The sequence below is a fragment of the Orcinus orca genome, chromosome 16, assembly GCF_937001465.1.
Source record: "Orcinus orca chromosome 16, mOrcOrc1.1, whole genome shotgun sequence".
In the NCBI taxonomy this organism is placed as follows: domain Eukaryota; kingdom Metazoa; phylum Chordata; class Mammalia; order Artiodactyla; family Delphinidae; genus Orcinus; species Orcinus orca.
Window position 1 is genome coordinate 50,867,180 of NC_064574.1, and position 15,969 is coordinate 50,883,148.

The 15,969-nt window shown below is 64.5% G+C and overlaps 4 protein-coding genes across 10 annotated transcripts in view; 2 read left to right on the forward strand and 2 right to left on the reverse strand.

Moving 5' to 3' along the window:
• MAPK8IP3 (mitogen-activated protein kinase 8 interacting protein 3) overlaps window positions 1-9,453 on the forward strand; it is a 50,198-nt gene extending 40,745 nt beyond the window's left edge. For 5 of the 7 annotated variants that reach the window (XM_049699633.1, XM_004270331.4, XM_033429166.2 and 2 more), the window contains 20 exons: window positions 575-656; window positions 1,901-2,031; window positions 2,456-2,512; window positions 2,604-2,774; window positions 3,310-3,436; window positions 3,614-3,709; window positions 3,797-3,955; window positions 4,472-4,637; window positions 4,897-5,079; window positions 5,150-5,339; window positions 5,449-5,568; window positions 5,644-5,724; window positions 5,807-5,874; window positions 5,996-6,144; window positions 6,530-6,701; window positions 6,785-6,898; window positions 7,090-7,128; window positions 7,319-7,498; window positions 7,610-7,759; window positions 7,835-9,453. In XM_049699633.1, the coding sequence (XP_049555590.1) occupies window positions 575-656; window positions 1,901-2,031; window positions 2,456-2,512; window positions 2,604-2,774; window positions 3,310-3,436; window positions 3,614-3,709; window positions 3,797-3,955; window positions 4,472-4,637; window positions 4,897-5,079; window positions 5,150-5,339; window positions 5,449-5,568; window positions 5,644-5,724; window positions 5,807-5,874; window positions 5,996-6,144; window positions 6,530-6,701; window positions 6,785-6,898; window positions 7,090-7,128; window positions 7,319-7,498; window positions 7,610-7,759; window positions 7,835-7,956 (2,557 nt within the window). In that variant the 3' untranslated portion in view covers window positions 7,957-9,453. The remainder of the gene's footprint in view (window positions 1-574; window positions 657-1,900; window positions 2,032-2,455; window positions 2,513-2,603; window positions 2,775-3,309; window positions 3,437-3,613; window positions 3,710-3,796; window positions 3,956-4,471; window positions 4,638-4,896; window positions 5,080-5,149; window positions 5,340-5,448; window positions 5,569-5,643; window positions 5,725-5,806; window positions 5,875-5,995; window positions 6,145-6,529; window positions 6,702-6,784; window positions 6,899-7,089; window positions 7,129-7,318; window positions 7,499-7,609; window positions 7,760-7,834) is intronic. The other 2 variants (XM_049699635.1, XM_049699634.1) reach the window with 2 other exon arrangements.
• Window positions 9,454-9,491: 38 nt separating this feature from the next.
• NME3 (NME/NM23 nucleoside diphosphate kinase 3) lies at window positions 9,492-10,926 on the reverse strand. Its single transcript, XM_004270330.4, has 5 exons — window positions 10,691-10,926; window positions 10,482-10,612; window positions 10,216-10,317; window positions 10,039-10,151; window positions 9,492-9,923 (listed from the first exon to the last, which is right to left on the reverse strand). The coding sequence occupies exons 1-5, from the start codon at window positions 10,734-10,736 to the stop codon at window positions 9,806-9,808; spliced, it is 510 nt and encodes a 169-aa protein (XP_004270378.1). The 5' UTR covers window positions 10,737-10,926; the 3' UTR covers window positions 9,492-9,805.
• Window positions 10,927-11,065: 139 nt separating this feature from the next.
• On the reverse strand, window positions 11,066-12,390 carry MRPS34 (mitochondrial ribosomal protein S34). Its single transcript, XM_004270329.4, has 3 exons — window positions 12,000-12,390; window positions 11,808-11,850; window positions 11,066-11,719 (listed from the first exon to the last, which is right to left on the reverse strand). Exons 1-3 carry the CDS (start codon window positions 12,318-12,320, stop codon window positions 11,427-11,429), a joined length of 657 nt encoding a protein of 218 aa, XP_004270377.1. The 5' UTR covers window positions 12,321-12,390; the 3' UTR covers window positions 11,066-11,426.
• Window positions 12,390-15,542, forward strand: EME2 (essential meiotic structure-specific endonuclease subunit 2). Its single transcript, XM_049699398.1, has 6 exons — window positions 12,390-12,791; window positions 12,895-13,031; window positions 13,443-13,535; window positions 14,510-14,603; window positions 14,784-15,208; window positions 15,372-15,542. Exons 1-6 carry the CDS (start codon window positions 12,686-12,688, stop codon window positions 15,540-15,542), a joined length of 1,026 nt encoding a protein of 341 aa, XP_049555355.1. The 5' UTR covers window positions 12,390-12,685.
• Window positions 15,543-15,969: the final 427 nt, after the last annotated feature.

A 15,969-nucleotide genomic window follows, 5' to 3' on the forward strand; every position in this document is an offset into this window, starting at 1 on the left:
CACACTATTACATTCGTTCAGGAGGAGGGAAGGGAGGATAATGGCCTCTGGCCACCGAAGTTCCCCCGCACTCCCCTCTGCTCCCCAGCCCTCAATCAGCTGAGGTTGGGTCACAGAGCCTTGCTGGGAAGCTCTGGGGTGTCCTCCCCAGCACTCTGCACGTCCCTGTGGCCTTTCTCTTCCAGCCTGATCCTCACCCCATTCTCCCAAAGTGGTGCCTTTGGCTCCAGACAGGAAAGGGGAGGTGTTAGGGGCGGGCCCTAGGCAGGTGGCACCTGTGCCAGGTTTGTGGGACTGGGAGCCAGGTCTCCTCTGGCCCTGCCTGAAGCCAGCACTGCCCTTACCTTCCCATTAGCAATTGACCACCTGAATTGGAGGTCCTGTTCCTTGGCTGGGCTTCAGGGCACATGTGGGCAGGGGTGTGGAGCCACCCGTCCCCAAGGCACTGGCAGGAATGCTCAGGGCCTAGAACCTGAGGGGAGAGCCCTGAGTGCAGCTGAGAGGTGGGACACATCCTCTGGGCCAGTGCCCAGTGGGGCCCTCACCCTGCCCCGCTTCCTTCCTCATCCTGTAGAGTGAAGTCAGAGGCCATCATTGCCCACCGTGAACCCAAAGAAGAGGTGGAGGATGTAAGCAGCTATCTCTGTACAGAATTGGTATATTCCACTATTAACATGTGGGCATGGGGGGTGGGCAGTGTGGGCGGGCTTCCCGGGGATGTGCTAGTTCTTCTGGGTCTCTGGCTCCTCCTCACCCTTCCTGTGTGATGACTGCACCCAGCAGCAGCCCCACCACCCCACTGCCCCGGTGACTTCGTACGGTCAGAACCAGCCCCCTCTCTGCGGGATGCCCCCTTACCTAGGTCCTAGCAGATGTGGATTGCACTGTCACAAGTGGGGTCTCCCTGCTTACCGGCCCAACTGCTGCCCCCCAGACAGAACAGTTTGAGTACCTGAGGCCCTCAGATGCCTCATCTGTCCTCACAAACCCCCGGAGATGCATGGAATGTTCTGAGAAAAGCCCTAGGAGTGGCTGTAGGGAAGGGTTTGTAGGGGTCTTTGCCCTTCCCAGATCCTCTCCAGAATAGGGGCCCCAGCCCAGCGACCTGGCCGCCTTCCTTACAGAGAGAGCAGGCATGGGTCTTTTAAGCCAAGGTGAAGTTTGGACGCCGACCTCACCACTCATCCACTGTTATTTTGGGGGTTGTGGGATGCACGTAACAGGATGCCGATCCCATAGCAGTCACTTGGGAAACTGTAGCTGTTCACCTTGCTCATCCTGCACAGCCCCTCACCTCCAAATACTATAGAAAAGAAACAAAGCCGCAGGTGTATTAGGCAGCTGCGGCTCCTCAAGGCCCTCCCACTCGGGCATGGAGGGCACCCAATTGGTGCCTTGACCTCCTGGTGGGGGGCCTGGGGCTGCCGATGCTCCTGGGAACTCCGAGTGCCGGTGGTGGGGGCACGAGGGGAGGGCAGCCCAGGGCAGGGCTGCGTAAGGAGACAGTCCTGCCAGGGACAGCAGATCCCATGCAGATCCGCTGGTACAAGTGTCCAGCTCCGAGGCAGTGACCAGGGTCCTGCTCGCCAGACCTTCCCCAGAACCTTTCTTCCTGCTATGCCACCGTGGGCCAGTCCCACCTGTTAGCATTGACCGGTGGCATTTGGGATTGCCAGGGTGTCTGGGAGCTTGTAGGAAAACACACTGTGGGTGTTGTACCCCTCGAGTGTGTCATGTGACACTCTGGAAAGAAGGGGGGCCCTTTCGGGGTGGTGGCTCCTGTTCCTGTGCCCACCCCTCCCCACCGCGTTTACCTGAAGCTCTGTGGGAAAGCGCCCTTGGGTGCGCCCACTCCCGGAGGCGGCCCCTTGCTGGCTGAGCAGCGGCACTCTCCCCGCAGGACAAAATCCCCATGGCGCAGCGCCGCCGCTTCACGCGTGTGGAGATGGCCCGCGTGCTCATGGAGCGCAACCAGTACAAGGAGCGGCTGATGGAGCTGCAGGAGGCCGTGCGGTGGACCGAGATGATCAGGTGGGCCTCCCGGCTCCTGTGGGCTCCAGAAGACACGCTCCCATCTCCATCTGTGAGCTGTGGTCGCTCTAGGAGGTCCTGGGGATGGGATTGAGGCTGACCACCCCTACACCTCCCTCTCTTCCGGGAGAATTAAGGGTGTCGGGTCATCCCTGGTGGAAGCCTGCAGGGGGCCAGCAGAACTGGGCCTCTGGTGCAGCCCTGGCCAGTGGATGTACCTGGTTTGTTGGGGCCAGTGCACCAGGGTCTCTCTAGGAAGTTACGGGTGACTCGCCTGGGACCCCCTCTTGTCTGATGCTCCAGTCCGTGTGTCCATGGGGAGGGTCCCAAGCAAGGGAGGCAAGAGGGGCCCGGTGAGAGGGGGGCTTGGTTGGACTGGGTGGGCATGGCTGAGTGGGGCCTCTCCCCCTGCCGTCCCCTGTAGAGCATCCCGAGAGCATCCATCTGTCCAGGAGAAGAAGAAGTCCACCATCTGGCAATTGTGAGTTGGGGGCACTGGGAGGGCACTGGCAGTGGCTGCTGGGGAGGTCTCCCCTCAGGCCACCCCTCACCCCCTATGCTTCGGCTGGCAGCTTCAGCCGCCTCTTCAGCTCCTCCTCAAGCCCCCCTCCGGCCAAGCGGTCCTACCCCTCAGTGAACATCCATTACAAGTCACCCACCACGGCCGGCTTCAGTCAGCGCCGCAGCCACGCCATGTGCCAGATCTCCGCCGGCAGCCGGCCCCTGGAGTTCTTCCCAGATGAGTGAGTTTCCCAGGCCTGCCCTGCCCTTCCCCGCTGGCCTGCACAGGGGGAGTCCCTGTGTCCCAGGGCCCCTCCCCTCCAGGCTCTGAAGCAGGACCGGTTTCCACCTTGCTGCTTTGGTGGCTGTGCTCAGGGGATGGGGTCCATAGTGGGAAGGACACTGACCAGGCATCAGGGGTCACGACCTCTCCGTGCACACCGTGTTTACCCTTCCACCCCCAGTGGGAGCATTGGATGTCCCTCAGCAGAGGCTGTGCTCCCCCACAGTCCCTCCGCTTAGTCCCAGAGGCCTGCGCCTTGCTCCTCGGGTGACCCCTAGCAGGCAGCCCGCAGCCATTTCAGGTGCCACCAGGGCTGTGGGTCCCTGCCAGCTGGCCCAGGGCAACGGCTAGATGTGGCCTCCAAGCCTAGAGCTGGGGAGAGCCCCCTGCCGTCAGATGGGCCCCCGGCAAGGACGGTCCAGGTCCAGCAGGGAGAGCTCCGGGGCGGCAGGCGTGCTCCCTGCAGATGCAGTAACCTGCCCTTCCTCCGCCAGCGACTGCACATCCTCTGCAAGGCGGGAGCAGAAGCGTGAGCAGTACCGCCAGGTGCGCGAGCACGTGCGCAATGACGACGGGCGGCTGCAGGCCTGTGGCTGGAGCCTACCAGCCAAGTACAAGCAGGTGCTGGGCGCAGGGCAGCATGGGGGGCGCCGCAGGCAGGGAGCCCCTGGGGAGCCCCGTAGGCGCCCAGGGCCCCAAGTCCAAAACCTGGAGGACCGGGGGTAGTGGACTGCAGCCCCACACATGTAAGCCGGCCAGGCCTGGCGCCCACAGCGCCCCTCTGCCTTGTTCCTGCAGCTGAGTCCCAACGGAGGCCAGGAGGACACCCGCATGAAGAACGTGCCTGTCCCTGTGTACTGCCGCCCTCTGGTGGAGAAGGACCCGACCATGAAGGTGAGCCCCGCGGAAGGCGCGAGGCTGGGAGAGGTCCCCCTGCCCCAGAAGCCCATGAGGCCGGACCTCATGGCCCTGTCCTCCCAGCTGTGGTGTGCCGCGGGCGTCAACCTGAGCGGCTGGAAACTGAGTGAGGATGACCCCGGGAATGGAGTCAAGCCTGTGCCAGGCCGCGACCCTCTGACCTGCGACCGGGAAGTAGAAGGAGAGACCAAAAGCAACCACGCGTCCCCCGAGAAGAAGAAGGTCAGAGTGGCAGGCAGGGCCAGGGCCATCTTCTGCTTCTGCCATCCCGATGGCTCTGCTATGACTAGTCTGGGTGGGAGTGACAGAAACGGAGGACAGCTGGGGACAGTGGCGGGAGACTGGGGTGGCCCGGTCCCCTGCCAGTGGGTGGGGCAGCAAGGAGGAGCGGAGGCTCAGGGCAGCCAGGCTGGAGCAGGTCTGTGCCTGCCCAGGAGCCGTGTGAGGGGCTTAGTGCCTGGAGGCTTCACTTTCTGTCCCGGCTCGATGTGGGGGCCAGTGACTTAATCACCGGGAGCTCAGCCTTCCTCTGAGGAAGGGAGGCCGTGAGTGCCACGACCTAGGCACAATGTGCAGTTCAGAGTTCTCACCGTCCTGGCGACAAGGGAGGACATTCAGGTCCCCTAAGGCCACGGGTAAGGCTAGATCCTGAGATTCCAAGATCCCCCCCACTCGCCCCCCATTGCTGCTACAATAGTGAGTGCTCAGGCACCAGCCTGTCCCTGTGCTCGGAAACAGGCAAAGGAGCTCCCTGAGGCGGACGCCACCTCCAGCCGCGTGTGGATCCTCACCAGCACCCTGACCACCAGCAAAGTGGTGATCATCGATGCCAACCAGCCGGGCACCGTCGTGGACCAGTTCACCGTGTGCAATGCCCACGTCCTATGCATCTCCAGCATCCCTGGTGAGTGCTGGGCCCCTGCTGCTGGCCGGGAGTCAATGCGGAGCGTCCAGGGAGGAGCTGTCTGAGCTCTCTGCTCAGTCCTGTTAATGATGCAGGAGGAGACCCCTGTATGACGCTCACCCGGTGACAAGGAGATGGGGTGGCATCACAAACAGCCCCTCCCTTCCCCCTGCACCCTCACCGGGACTGGAGCTCTGGGTAGGGTCCTGTCATGGGGGCTTCTCAGCGCGGGGTGACAGGGCTGTGACTCTCCCTCCAGCGGCCAGCGATGGTGACTACCCTCCGGGGGAGATCTTCCTGGACAGCGACGTGAACCCTGAGGACTCTAGTGCAGACGGCGTGCTGGCCGGCATCACCCTGGTGGGCTGTGCCACCCGCTGCAACGTGCCGCGCAGCAACTGCTCCTCCCGTGGGGACACCCCAGTGCTGGACAAGGGCCAGGGTGAGTCCTGGGCCTGAGCCCGGGCGGCCGTCTTCTCTCACCCAGCCAAGCTCACCCCTCCCTTCCACAGGGGAGGTGGCTGCTGTCGCCAATGGGAAGGTCAACCCATCTCAGTCCACGGAGGAGGCCACGGAGGCCATGGAGGTGCCAGACTCTGGGCCCAGTGAGGCAGAGGCAGCTGCGGTGCGGCCTGGGCCCCTCACAGAGCACGTCTTCACCGACCCGGTCCCTGCCCCACCCACCAGCACCCAGCCTGACAGGTGGGCTCTCTCAGGATGGGGCAGCAGGGGATGAGGGGGGCGGGGACTGGCAGAGGTGGGCAGGGACGGGCTTCCATGGGCTGCCCTGAAGCTGCCATCCTCCCTGCAGTGAGAACGGGCTGGAGACAGACGTGAGCGGTGTGCAGCCTGAGCCAGAGCCCAGTGGGGACGCTGCGGGGGCCAGCAGCAGTGCTGCACCCACCATGTGGCTGGGAGCCCAGAACGGCTGGTAGGCTGGGTCTTGGGGGTCGGGGTGGAGAGGGTCCCCTGGGCGAGCCCCCGCCCACCGTGCCTCCTCCCGCAGGCTCTACGTGCACTCGGCTGTGGCCAACTGGAAGAAGTGTCTGCACTCCATCAAGCTGAAGGACTCCGTGCTGAGCCTGGTGTGCGTAACCCCCGCCGGGGGCCGGGGTCGGGAGGGCCGAGGGCAGCCGGCCTGAGCCTGGCTCACCACCTTCCCATTGCAGGCACGTAAAAGGGCGAGTGCTGGTGGCTCTGGCCGATGGGACCCTGGCCATCTTCCACCGAGGTGAAGGTGAGGCCTGGCACGGTGGGTGGGGGAGCAGCATCTGACGTCCAGGCAGGGCGTGAACCACCCGCACCGTGAGCAGAGGTGGCCTGGCCAGGCCTGAGCAGGGGTCGCGGGCTCTCTACAGACAGCCAGTGGGACCTGAGCAACTATCACCTGATGGACCTGGGCCACCCACACCACTCCATCCGCTGCATGGCCGTCGTGTATGACCGCGTCTGGTGCGGCTACAAGAACAAGGTGCATGTCATCCAGCCCAAGACGATGCAGATTGAGGCAAGTGCAGGCTGGGGCTTCCACACACCTTCTAATGGACTCTGGTGGGGGCTTCGTGGGGTCAAACAAAATGCACTTAGGGAAGTGACTGGTTCATCCAAGGTCATGGGCCAACAAAGGGCAGCTGGGCTGTGAATGCCTGTCTTTCTGGAGCCCACCTGCTGCTTCTCTCTGAAACAAGCAGATCGGTGTCTGAATGGGCTCCCCCGCACCTCCCTCAGGCACTGCTGTGGGGTGGGGCTGGGGTGCTGGGGCTCCTCCTAGGAGCCAGGACCCAAGGGAGCAAAGAGGCCCTAGAAAGGTGCCCATGAGCTGCTTCAGGGACTCTTGGCCATGGCAGCTTCAGGGCCCCCCACCCCATTGACGGGCTGCCCTGACCCCACAGAAGTCGTTCGACGCCCACCCACGGCGGGAGAGCCAGGTACGGCAACTGGCGTGGATTGGTGATGGGGTGTGGGTGTCCATCCGCCTGGACTCCACGCTGCGGCTCTACCACGCCCACACCCACCAGCACCTGCAGGACGTGGATATTGAGCCCTACGTCAGCAAGATGCTGGGTGAGGGGCCACCCCAGCCGGGCATGTGGGGGCAGGAGGGTCCCCCGAGCCCTCCCCGCTGACCCGCCTCCCCCCACCCCCAGGGACAGGCAAGCTGGGCTTCTCCTTCGTGCGCATCACAGCCCTGCTCATCGCAGGCAACCGCCTCTGGGTGGGCACCGGCAACGGAGTTGTCATCTCCATCCCGCTGACTGAGAGTGAGTGACCCACAGACATCTGTAGAGATGGCCTGGCTGCCACTCACAGGCGCATGTCAGGGTCCCAGGGGCAGGTGCGCTCTGCCAGGACAGAGGAGGACGCGGGCTGCCCTAGCCGCAGCCATCCTCAGCCAGTCCCTCCTGTGACTTCTCTCCTCTCTCTTCCATGCTCCGCCCCTCACCTCCCCCAGCTGTGGTCCTGCACCGAGGCCAGCTCCTGGGGCTCCGAGGTAAGTCCAGAGCGCCTGCCTCCTGCTCTCAGAAGGAAGCCCCCCACTGTGGACACCCTGGGGGCTGAGGCTGCCCTTGCCCCTCGGACTGGCTCTGGCACCAGGCAGGCCCCACCCTCTGCCCTCGGCTGCTGGAAAACTGGTCCTCCCAGTCAGCAGGTTCAGCCCCTCCGGGACCCTCTCTCTCCAGCCAACAAGTCGTCCCCCACATCTGGGGAGGGGGCCCGCCCAGGAGGCATCATCCACGTGTACGGAGACGACAGCAGTGACAAATCAGCCAGCAGCTTCATCCCTTACTGCTCCATGGCCCAGGCTCAGCTCTGCTTCCACGGGCACCGTGACGCTGTCAAATTCTTTGTCTCCGTGCCAGGTGAGGGGCCGGGCCCCACTCCCCGCAGGGCTGCAGCCGCGGCCTCCCTTCAGGAGCCTGTGGGGGGGGTGCTCTGGCTGCCCCGCTGAGGTCCCTGTGCCCCGATGACAGGGAACGTGTTGGCCACTCTGAACGGCAGCGTGCTCGACAGCCCCTCCGAGAGTCCCGGGCCCACTGCCCCCACCGCAGACACCGAGGCCCAGAAGCTGAAGAACGTGCTGGTGCTTAGCGGCGGGGAGGGCTACATTGACTTCCGCATCGGTAAGTGGGTGCCGCTGGGGCCCCAGGTGTCCCCGGACAGGGGTGGCCCCTTCATGGCAGCTGTGCTCTCTCCAGGCGACGGAGAAGACGATGAGCCCGAGGAGGGTGCAGGGGACGTGAGCCAAGTGAAGCCCCTGCTGTCCAAGGCCGAGCGCAGCCACATCATCGTGTGGCAGGTGTCCTACACCCCCGAGTGAGGCTGCGGCCTGCCGCCACCCCGCCCCGCCTGATGCCATCTGCCACATGTACATACAGCCCCGCCCACCTGCCCACCACCCACCCAGGGGGCAGCCTGCCCGCAGGCAGCCAGGTGCCCGTCCACCCCACTTCTAGCCTCTCAACCTGCAGCTTTCACCTTCAGTCCGGGCCTCCCCATGAGCTGGCAGAGAGCATAGGGTCTGGCTGGGAGCGGGTAGTGGGGTGGCGTCCTGACCAGGGAGGGGCAGAGCCTCTCGGGACACCCTCTCCCCAGCAGCTCCTGGCTGGCACCCAGCCCAAAGCCCTCCAGGCCCGAGGGCACTTCAGGGCCAGAGCGAGGCAGAACCCCAGGGTGGGTCGGGCCAGGGAAGCCCCTACAGGTGGCTCCGAGCTCCACCCTGGGCTCCCCACTCCAGTCACTCATTCCCAGGATCTCTCCAGGGAGTCGAGCAGGGACTTCACCCCGCTGAGTCTTCCCACCCTGAGTCCACTTGCCTTTGGCTGCTGCCCATGGGAGTGGGGATCCAACCCTCAGGGAGTTGGCCCAGTTGCTAGCCTTCCCTGGGCTCCCCCTCCCCCATCTCTACCGCCCTGGGAACTGGCATGAAAGCATGTAACCAGGCTCCCTGGGGCAGCTGCCTGAGAAGACACACACACACCCTCATCCCGCTCAAGCCCCATAATCGTCCTGTGTGGTGGGCTCTCACTGGCCCTCACTGACCTGTGTCCTCCCCGACCCTGCTAACTCTCCCTGGGTGAACACTCACCTTGTAGGAGCAGGCCCCTTGAGTCCCACCCCTCCCGGAAGCCCCTAGGGTGGAATTTCTCAGGCTGCCAGGGCAGGCCCAAGCCTCAGGAAGAAGGGGAGGCCCCTGGTCTCTCCCGGGGTCAGTCCTTGGATGTAGGCTCAGCCTCAGGGTGATGGGGAAAGGTGTGCTCCAGGGCCTGCCTCCTGTGCAGTCTCCAAGGAGCCCAGCTCCCAAGACACGCTACTAAGTGCCTAGGGATAAGCGGTGTGGCCTGCTCCCTTGAGGGCATCTGATGATAGGCCACCGAGCAGAGGCCCAAGGGTTAAGGACAGGAGCCGCCTCCAGCCGGTTCTCGGCGATGGCGCGTGCCTGCTTTGAGGGGCACCGCCCTGGACTGCCAACTCCCCCACCTGCCCAGGCCTTATTCCTGTTCCTCGAGGCACCGATCAGGGCAGCCCCAGGCACTGCTGCCCACCCACCTCCCACCAGAGAAGCACAGATCTTGGGCAGCCATCCCACGAGCCCAGCTGGCCACTGCTGCAGCCACCAGCAGCTGCAGGCTTCTCCCCACCACCCTGCCACTCTCCACTGTGATGTACGTCAAGTCCCTTGTCTGTCCTCACAGGGCCTGAAGTGACTCGGGGGTTAGCTGGGTGGGTGCAACTGGGTAACACGATTCTCCTCAGGCTTTGGCCCTGCAAGTGAACCTACATATCTGCTCTGTAAGTAATAAATGTCTTAACATCATGCTTCTGTGTCCCTGAGCCCAAACCAACTGGAGCACAAAAGTTTTCCTCCATTTATTATAAAAAGAAGTACTGGGACAAGCAAAGTACTACGGTGGCACCCTGCCGCATTCCAGACGTGCTGTAAACAGGCGCAGGCCGGGCTGGGCCTCCTGAGAACCTCAGCCAGGACAGGAAGGCCTGTAGCAACCAGAGCTCCGCAGGCGTGCACCACCTGCCCTCCTGTGCCCCGTGCCACAGGAAGGGTATTCTGAGCTCCTAGGGGTTGGGTCCACACGTGTGCACACCTCCGGGGCCTGGAGAATGCGGAATCACCCACAGCCCACTGCAGACGGGCACATCTGCCCGACCGGCTACTCGTACAGCCAGTGCCCGGCGCTGTCCTCCCAGCACAGAAGCTCGTCTGCGCGGAACCAGAGCGCTATCTCGCGGCGGGCGCTCTCCACCGAGTCGCTGCCGTGAATCACGTTCCTGTGCAGGAGAGGCGCGGGTGAGCGCAGGCCCGGAGCAGAGAGGGCCCGGAGCAGAGAGAGCTCGGGCAGAGAGCCCCGCGCAGCCCGGTTCGGGGAGTTGGAACCGGACTTACTTGCCGACCTCGATGCAGAAATCGCCACGGATAGTACCGGGCGTGGCGTCGGCCGGGTTCGTGGCCCCGATGAGCGCCCGCGAAGCGCGCACAACGTCCAGACCCTGCCACACCTGCAGACGGGGTCCGGGGTCAGCACGGGGTCAGCGCGCCGCCCTCCCGCCAGCCAGCACTCACCATGGCCACCACCGGCCCGGAGCCCATGTACTTGACCAGGCGCCCGTAGAAAGGGCGCTCACGCAGCTCGGCGTAGTGCTGGCGCAGCAGCTCCTCGGAGGCCTGGGGAGGGAGGGGGGAAGGGACGCGTGCTCCTAGGACCCCCATCCCCCACGCGCGGGGACACCGTCTCCCCCTGCACCCCACCCCGCCGCGCTCCCCACGCCCGGGGACCTCTCCCCAACACCCCCGTCCCACTCCCCACGCCTGGGGACCCCGGCCCTCACCAGCACCAGCTTCAGCGCCACCAGCTTGAAGCCCTTCCTCTCGAAGCGCCGAACGATCTCGCCCACGAGCCGCCGCTGCACGCCGTCAGGCTTCACGGCCAGGAAAGTGCGCTCGTGCACGCCGGTGTACGCTGTGGGAACCGCCGGAGTAGGGGCGCATCAGACCCGGTCGCACCCCGCACCCGCCCCGCCCAGACCGCGCCGCTCACCCGCCGGGAAGAGGTTGGCGAAGATGGTCAGCACCAGGCAGATCATGATGGCGGCAACGGGGCTCGGGCGGCTCGAGGGCCGGGGCGGGGGAGACGCGCGGGCCGGGGCGGGGCCTGTGCTTAAAGCCGCCTGGTCGCCGGGCGTCGCCACCTCGGCGGACGCGGAGAGGGGGTGCCTGTCGTTCACGCCGACGCCGGGACCTCTGCGGCCGCGCCTGTGACTCCCGAATCCCCTCGGGTCTCCCCACCACCGGGCGCCTGCGCGGAACTCCTCTCACCACCCGGCCGTAAGCAGCAGTGTCAGCCTGCTCCTCCCCCACAGCCCTGCCAACAGCCCGCTTTGGTACCCCAAACTCAAAAAAGTCACAACCCAGGGCTGCTTCATGTGCCTTTATTCGCGTTCAGTTTCTACCTGGGTCCCGGCAGAGGCAACAGGTCATAGGGAGGGAAGCCAGCGTGGAAGTGACAGGAGCCAGCAGCGGGGCTCCAAACCTGCGGCTTTCCCCCAGCAGCCACCTCCTAAGAGGCCCCCTCAGTCAGATCTGCGTGTTGGGGCAGCGGGGACAGAGGAAAGACACAAGGTGCAAGGTCTGACCCCACCCTTTTCCAAGAAAATGTAGAACCTCAACAAGTCACGGGGAGGTAGGATCCAAGCTCCCAGGGGGCTGATTCAGGTGTAACCGAAAATGGTGGCCACTGCCTTGCACCCTTGCGGCAGCCTGCCCGCTCTGGCATTTTAGACTGCAGTGCCCTTGGTCTTTCTCTTCGACTCCTGGTTCTCAGGATAGTCCCAGGGATCAATGCGTATCCTCTTCAGATTGAGCATGGGCTCCCCCGTGCTGGTGTCTCCATTTCTCTGTCGCTCTGCTAGAATCATTGCGCGGAGGAGCGGCGGGTAGGGCACAGTGCGCAGAGTGTCCTCCGGCGCCGGCGTGAAAGCGGTGAAGGCTTCCTCCTCGTGCTTGGGCACCAGCCGCCAGTCGTGGTACATGACCTGTTCTATCTCCCGAGCCTCACTCTCCGTCTTTCCTGGGGAAAGAAGAACGAGGCTTCTTGCACACACGTTGACGGAACAATCTGTTGCCGGCAGCCTCCCCACCGGGTTTGGACGCCTTACCTTTGAAGGTCAGGACGCCCCAGGCCTTCCCATGGTCCAAGTTCTGCAAAGCAAGTGGGGAGGAGATCAGCTCAGAAAGCTCGCTTGCCCAGGGATCGGGCGACAGGATATCCCGTCCCACAAAGTCGCGCGCAGGGGAGACAGTGGTGCCCCGCGGTGCCGGGAGCTGAGGGGTGGGCACCGTGCACGCACCTGCGCCGTGTAGTCGGGCCGGACCCGCGTGAGGCGCCAGTAGCACGGCTCGTCGTGCTGCCACAGCCAGGACTTGCGCGTGACAAGGCGGCCCAGGCCGAAGAGCGGGAGGCCGCCAAGCAACTGCAGGAGGCGGCTCTCGCGGCGCACATCGGCCCAGGCTCGCGCGGGCAGCTTGCGGCCCGAGTGCGGCCGCGTCAGCGTCTCGTAGTCCAGGGCGTAGCGCTCCGAATCGCGCGGCCGCTCCCGCTGCTCGCGCAGGGCCCGCACGCGGCGGGCCAGCTCGGCGATCAGCCGCGGCCCCACCTTCTTCCGCGCCATGGCCGGGCAGCCTCCGCGCTCCGGCCGGAAGATGCCACCGCGCGCCGCGGGGCGAGCCCGACGCCGGAAGCGGCGGGTGTCCCCCGCAAAGGCGTCCGGGCGCTGCCGGAAGGGGAGAAGAGGCCGGGCGGGCCGTGGCGAGGGCTGGGTCTGGGAGGGCTGGGTCTGGGAGGGCTGGGGGCTCGCGCCGGGGCCGGGGATAGCTGCAGCCCCCGACCTGGGAGATATCGGACTCGGACATCGAGGGCCCCGCGGGCGAGGAGGCCGCCGCCAGGGTCCGAGACCCGGCGGAAGAGCACAGGGCGGCGGCCGAGGTGCTGCGGAGGCTGCGGCCCGAGCAAGCCGTGCGGCGCCTGGCGGTGCTCATGGACCCAGGTGCGGGCGGGCGCGGGCAGCGGCCCGGGGTGGGGAGCTCGGCCTTGAGGAGCTTGTTTATCTGCGCTCTGGGAGCCGGACGGGAATCAGTTGTTGGTAACACGCTGTGCAGGCTGTGGGGCTGCTGTCCCCACCCAAGTAGTGTCCTGTCGTGGGGGAAAGAAGGAGTGACAGCTGACTGCCCCTCTGCCCCATCCAGCCATTCTGGAAGATGCCGGTGCCGACATCCTGATGGAGGCTCTGGACGCCCTGAGCTGTGAGTGCCGCGTGGAGCCCGAACGCCCTGCATGGAGCCTCGGGTGGAGCAGAGTGAAGCCAGACCCTTGCTCCCTCAGTGTGAGTGTCCTGGGTTTACGGAATGCAGCCCTGGGTTGGGTGTTTTATGTGACAAAGCTCTTTTGAGAGGCAGCTGCAGCAATTGTGCACGTTTTACATACCAGTAAACGGAGAACGGGGAACGCTGAGTGAGTGATGCACAGACCACTTTTGGTAAGTTGCGGGCTGGGAGCCAGAGCCTGAACGCAGCTGCTGCTGATTGATGCTCCATCCCATCCAGGCTGTGGCCACAGGTGTTGCTGCCTGGCAGACCTGCGCTGCTTTTAGTCTCAGTAGAAGGTGGGACGCTGGGTTTCTGTAGAGCAGTCCGGGAAGAACCTGCGCAAGCCTCAGGACTCCTGGGGTGCCCAGGCCATGGCCCGGGGTGCACGAGGCCACGGGTGGGCAACAGCGCCGTGTATGTTCCCACAGGTGCCTCCTGAGGTGTGGGCTGCGGATGAGCAGGACCGGCTGCTGCTGCTGGAGCCTGAGGAGTTTCTGCAGGGCGTTGTCCAGCTGACCCAGGTGCGGGAGGGAGGGAGGAAGGAGTAATCCCTGACCACAGATCGTGAGGGGCTGGGTTCCCTATTTTGGATGTTGTGGGTGAGATGGCGGAAGCCAGCCGGTCTCTTGGCCTGGGAGCAGGTGGGAGCCACGGCTGCTTCTTGAGGGTAGAAGCCAGGATAAGGAGGGTTCTCTTGAGAACTGAGTTGGAAGTCAGGTGGTAAACTGCTGAGAGGGGGCCTGGGGACTAGGGCTGCAGGCTGGCTGTGCAGTCCACCTTGTGACACCCAACCGCTCAGCTGCCGCCTGGCGGGAGAAATAGGGATTGCTCAGCTGATGTTTGCACCAGAGCGTCATTAGGTTAGACCCTCTGCCAGGTCCCAGAGTTCAAGGTTCTCCGTTTATCAAGCACCTGTGTATGTCAAGCAAATGCCAGGCTGGGGTGCAGAGGTGGACCAGGAATGGGGAGGAGGGTTGAGTCCAACTCTTCTAGGAGCCTGGGGTGTGCCCGGGTTCTTTCATAGATCTTCTTGATCATGTGGAAGGCACAGAGCTAGATTTCTAAAGAGAACTGGTTGGGCGGAGGAGTCCACCCCTGTTTCCTCCCAGCACCGCGGGATTGTTCTTGGGCTCACTCCCCTGCTTCCTGCAAACTGGTGGTGGCCGGTGGGCCCCGCCTGCCGCAGCCCCCGAGGAACAGGTATGGTAAACCTTCTTGGTTTGCAGACATGTGGCCCAACCTGTTCTGTGCCCTGGATCAGTCCTGAGAGCCCTGCCTGCCTCCACCTGGCTGTCATTGGGCTGATGTTTACCTGTGGTACTGGTCACCCTAACACCCTTAGCCAGCCTGCCTGGAATGGGAGAGTTCGGGCGAAAGGCAGGGGTGGCCCTGGGGGCTGGTGTCACAGCTAACCCTCTCTCTTGGGCGGGCTCTGGGGGGCAGGAGGAGAACTCATGGAGGGTAGGGAGCCAGAGGGATGGTTACCTCTGCATAGGTCTTACCAGTCCAGTACCCAGGAGGCATGGCAGCCAGAGCGTCTAGTGGTGACTCATGCCTAGGTGGCAGTTGGCTGGCCCGAGGTGGAGGAGGTGAGGACAGTTGGGTTGGGCCAGATGGTTGGCATGGGCTCTGGCCCTTGGGCTGCTCTCCGAGACCCAGCAGGGGCTGGTTTGGCACGGGGCGGGGGGGGGGCATGTGGGGTTGGTCTCAGCTGGGTGTCACCCATGGGAACTCTCTGACCCACACCCACAGGCTCATCTCCTTCTCAGGCCCTGGTGCTTCTGCAGCTCTGGGCAAACGTGGATGTGCTGTTGGTGGCCTCCTGGTAGGAGCTGAGTCAGCATGTGTGTGCCTTCACCAAGGCCCTCACCCAGCGTCCCTTCAAGTGTGTGACCCTCACCCTGCTGGGGGCTGCAGCGGGAGGGATGGGAGTGCCGGGCGGGGTGGCAGTGCTGGGCAGGGTGGCGCCTCTCTGGCCTCTAGAGCAGAGGGGGCTGTGGGTTTTGTTGAGCTGGGGGCGGGGCGCTCAGTAGAGGTGATGAAGAATCTAGGCACTTCCCTGCATCCTCCCCTTCCCAGGCAGTCCCGGGAGTCTGGGGCCTTTTCCTTCTGCACCACCGCGTGCTGGGCAGCAGCTGAGAAGAGTGGCAAGAGATGGCACTGGCCTGCGGGGGGCCTGCTGGCAGCAGATCAGGCAGTTCAACTGCGTCAGCCCGGCTGTGGCCAATGCTGTTGTTGCTGCCTTCCCTTCCCCCTGCCTTCTGCAACAGGTGGGCCCCCCGCCCCCCAACCAGACTCCCAGATATGGAGGCCAGGTCCCCCGAGGCCTGCCCCGCCCATCCCCATGCCCGCCCTAGGTGTGCGTGGCCTGTGGCATGGAGCAGGGGTGCCTAGCCCTCCTGGCTGACCTCCCTGTGAGGATGGGCAAGGGTGTGCGGCCCCATAGGTTGGGACCTGACCTCTCCTGCTGCATCTGCCTCTTCCTGATGACCACCATCCCCGACCTCCCGCTGGACCTGGGCTCCTGACCACGCCTGTGGTACCTGACGGGCCCTTCTCCCACCTACCGGCAGGACTGAATGCAGCCCGCCCAGGGAACAGACTAGAAACCACGAGCGGTGGTGTGCGGGAGCAAGACACCCAGTATGACCTGCATCGGGGCTCTCAGGCAGGTCTGACCCCAAGATGGGGGCGCAGGAGGGGCAGCAGAGAAAGTTCTTGTGTAACTGGGATGGGCAGAAGAGGAAATTCTTTCTCTCCAGGAGATGCCAAGCCAGCTGGAAAGTCTGGAGAAGATGTGCGCAGGGCTCATATGCCCTGGGCCCTGTACACACTGGCAGAGGGGCTGCTAGCCAGCTACGACAGGCAGGAAGGGCTGGGCAGCCTCAGGGCCCCACAGGGCAAATGCCGGTCACCTGGAGGCTGCGGGGGCGGGGGAGGCAGGCCCCTTCAGAA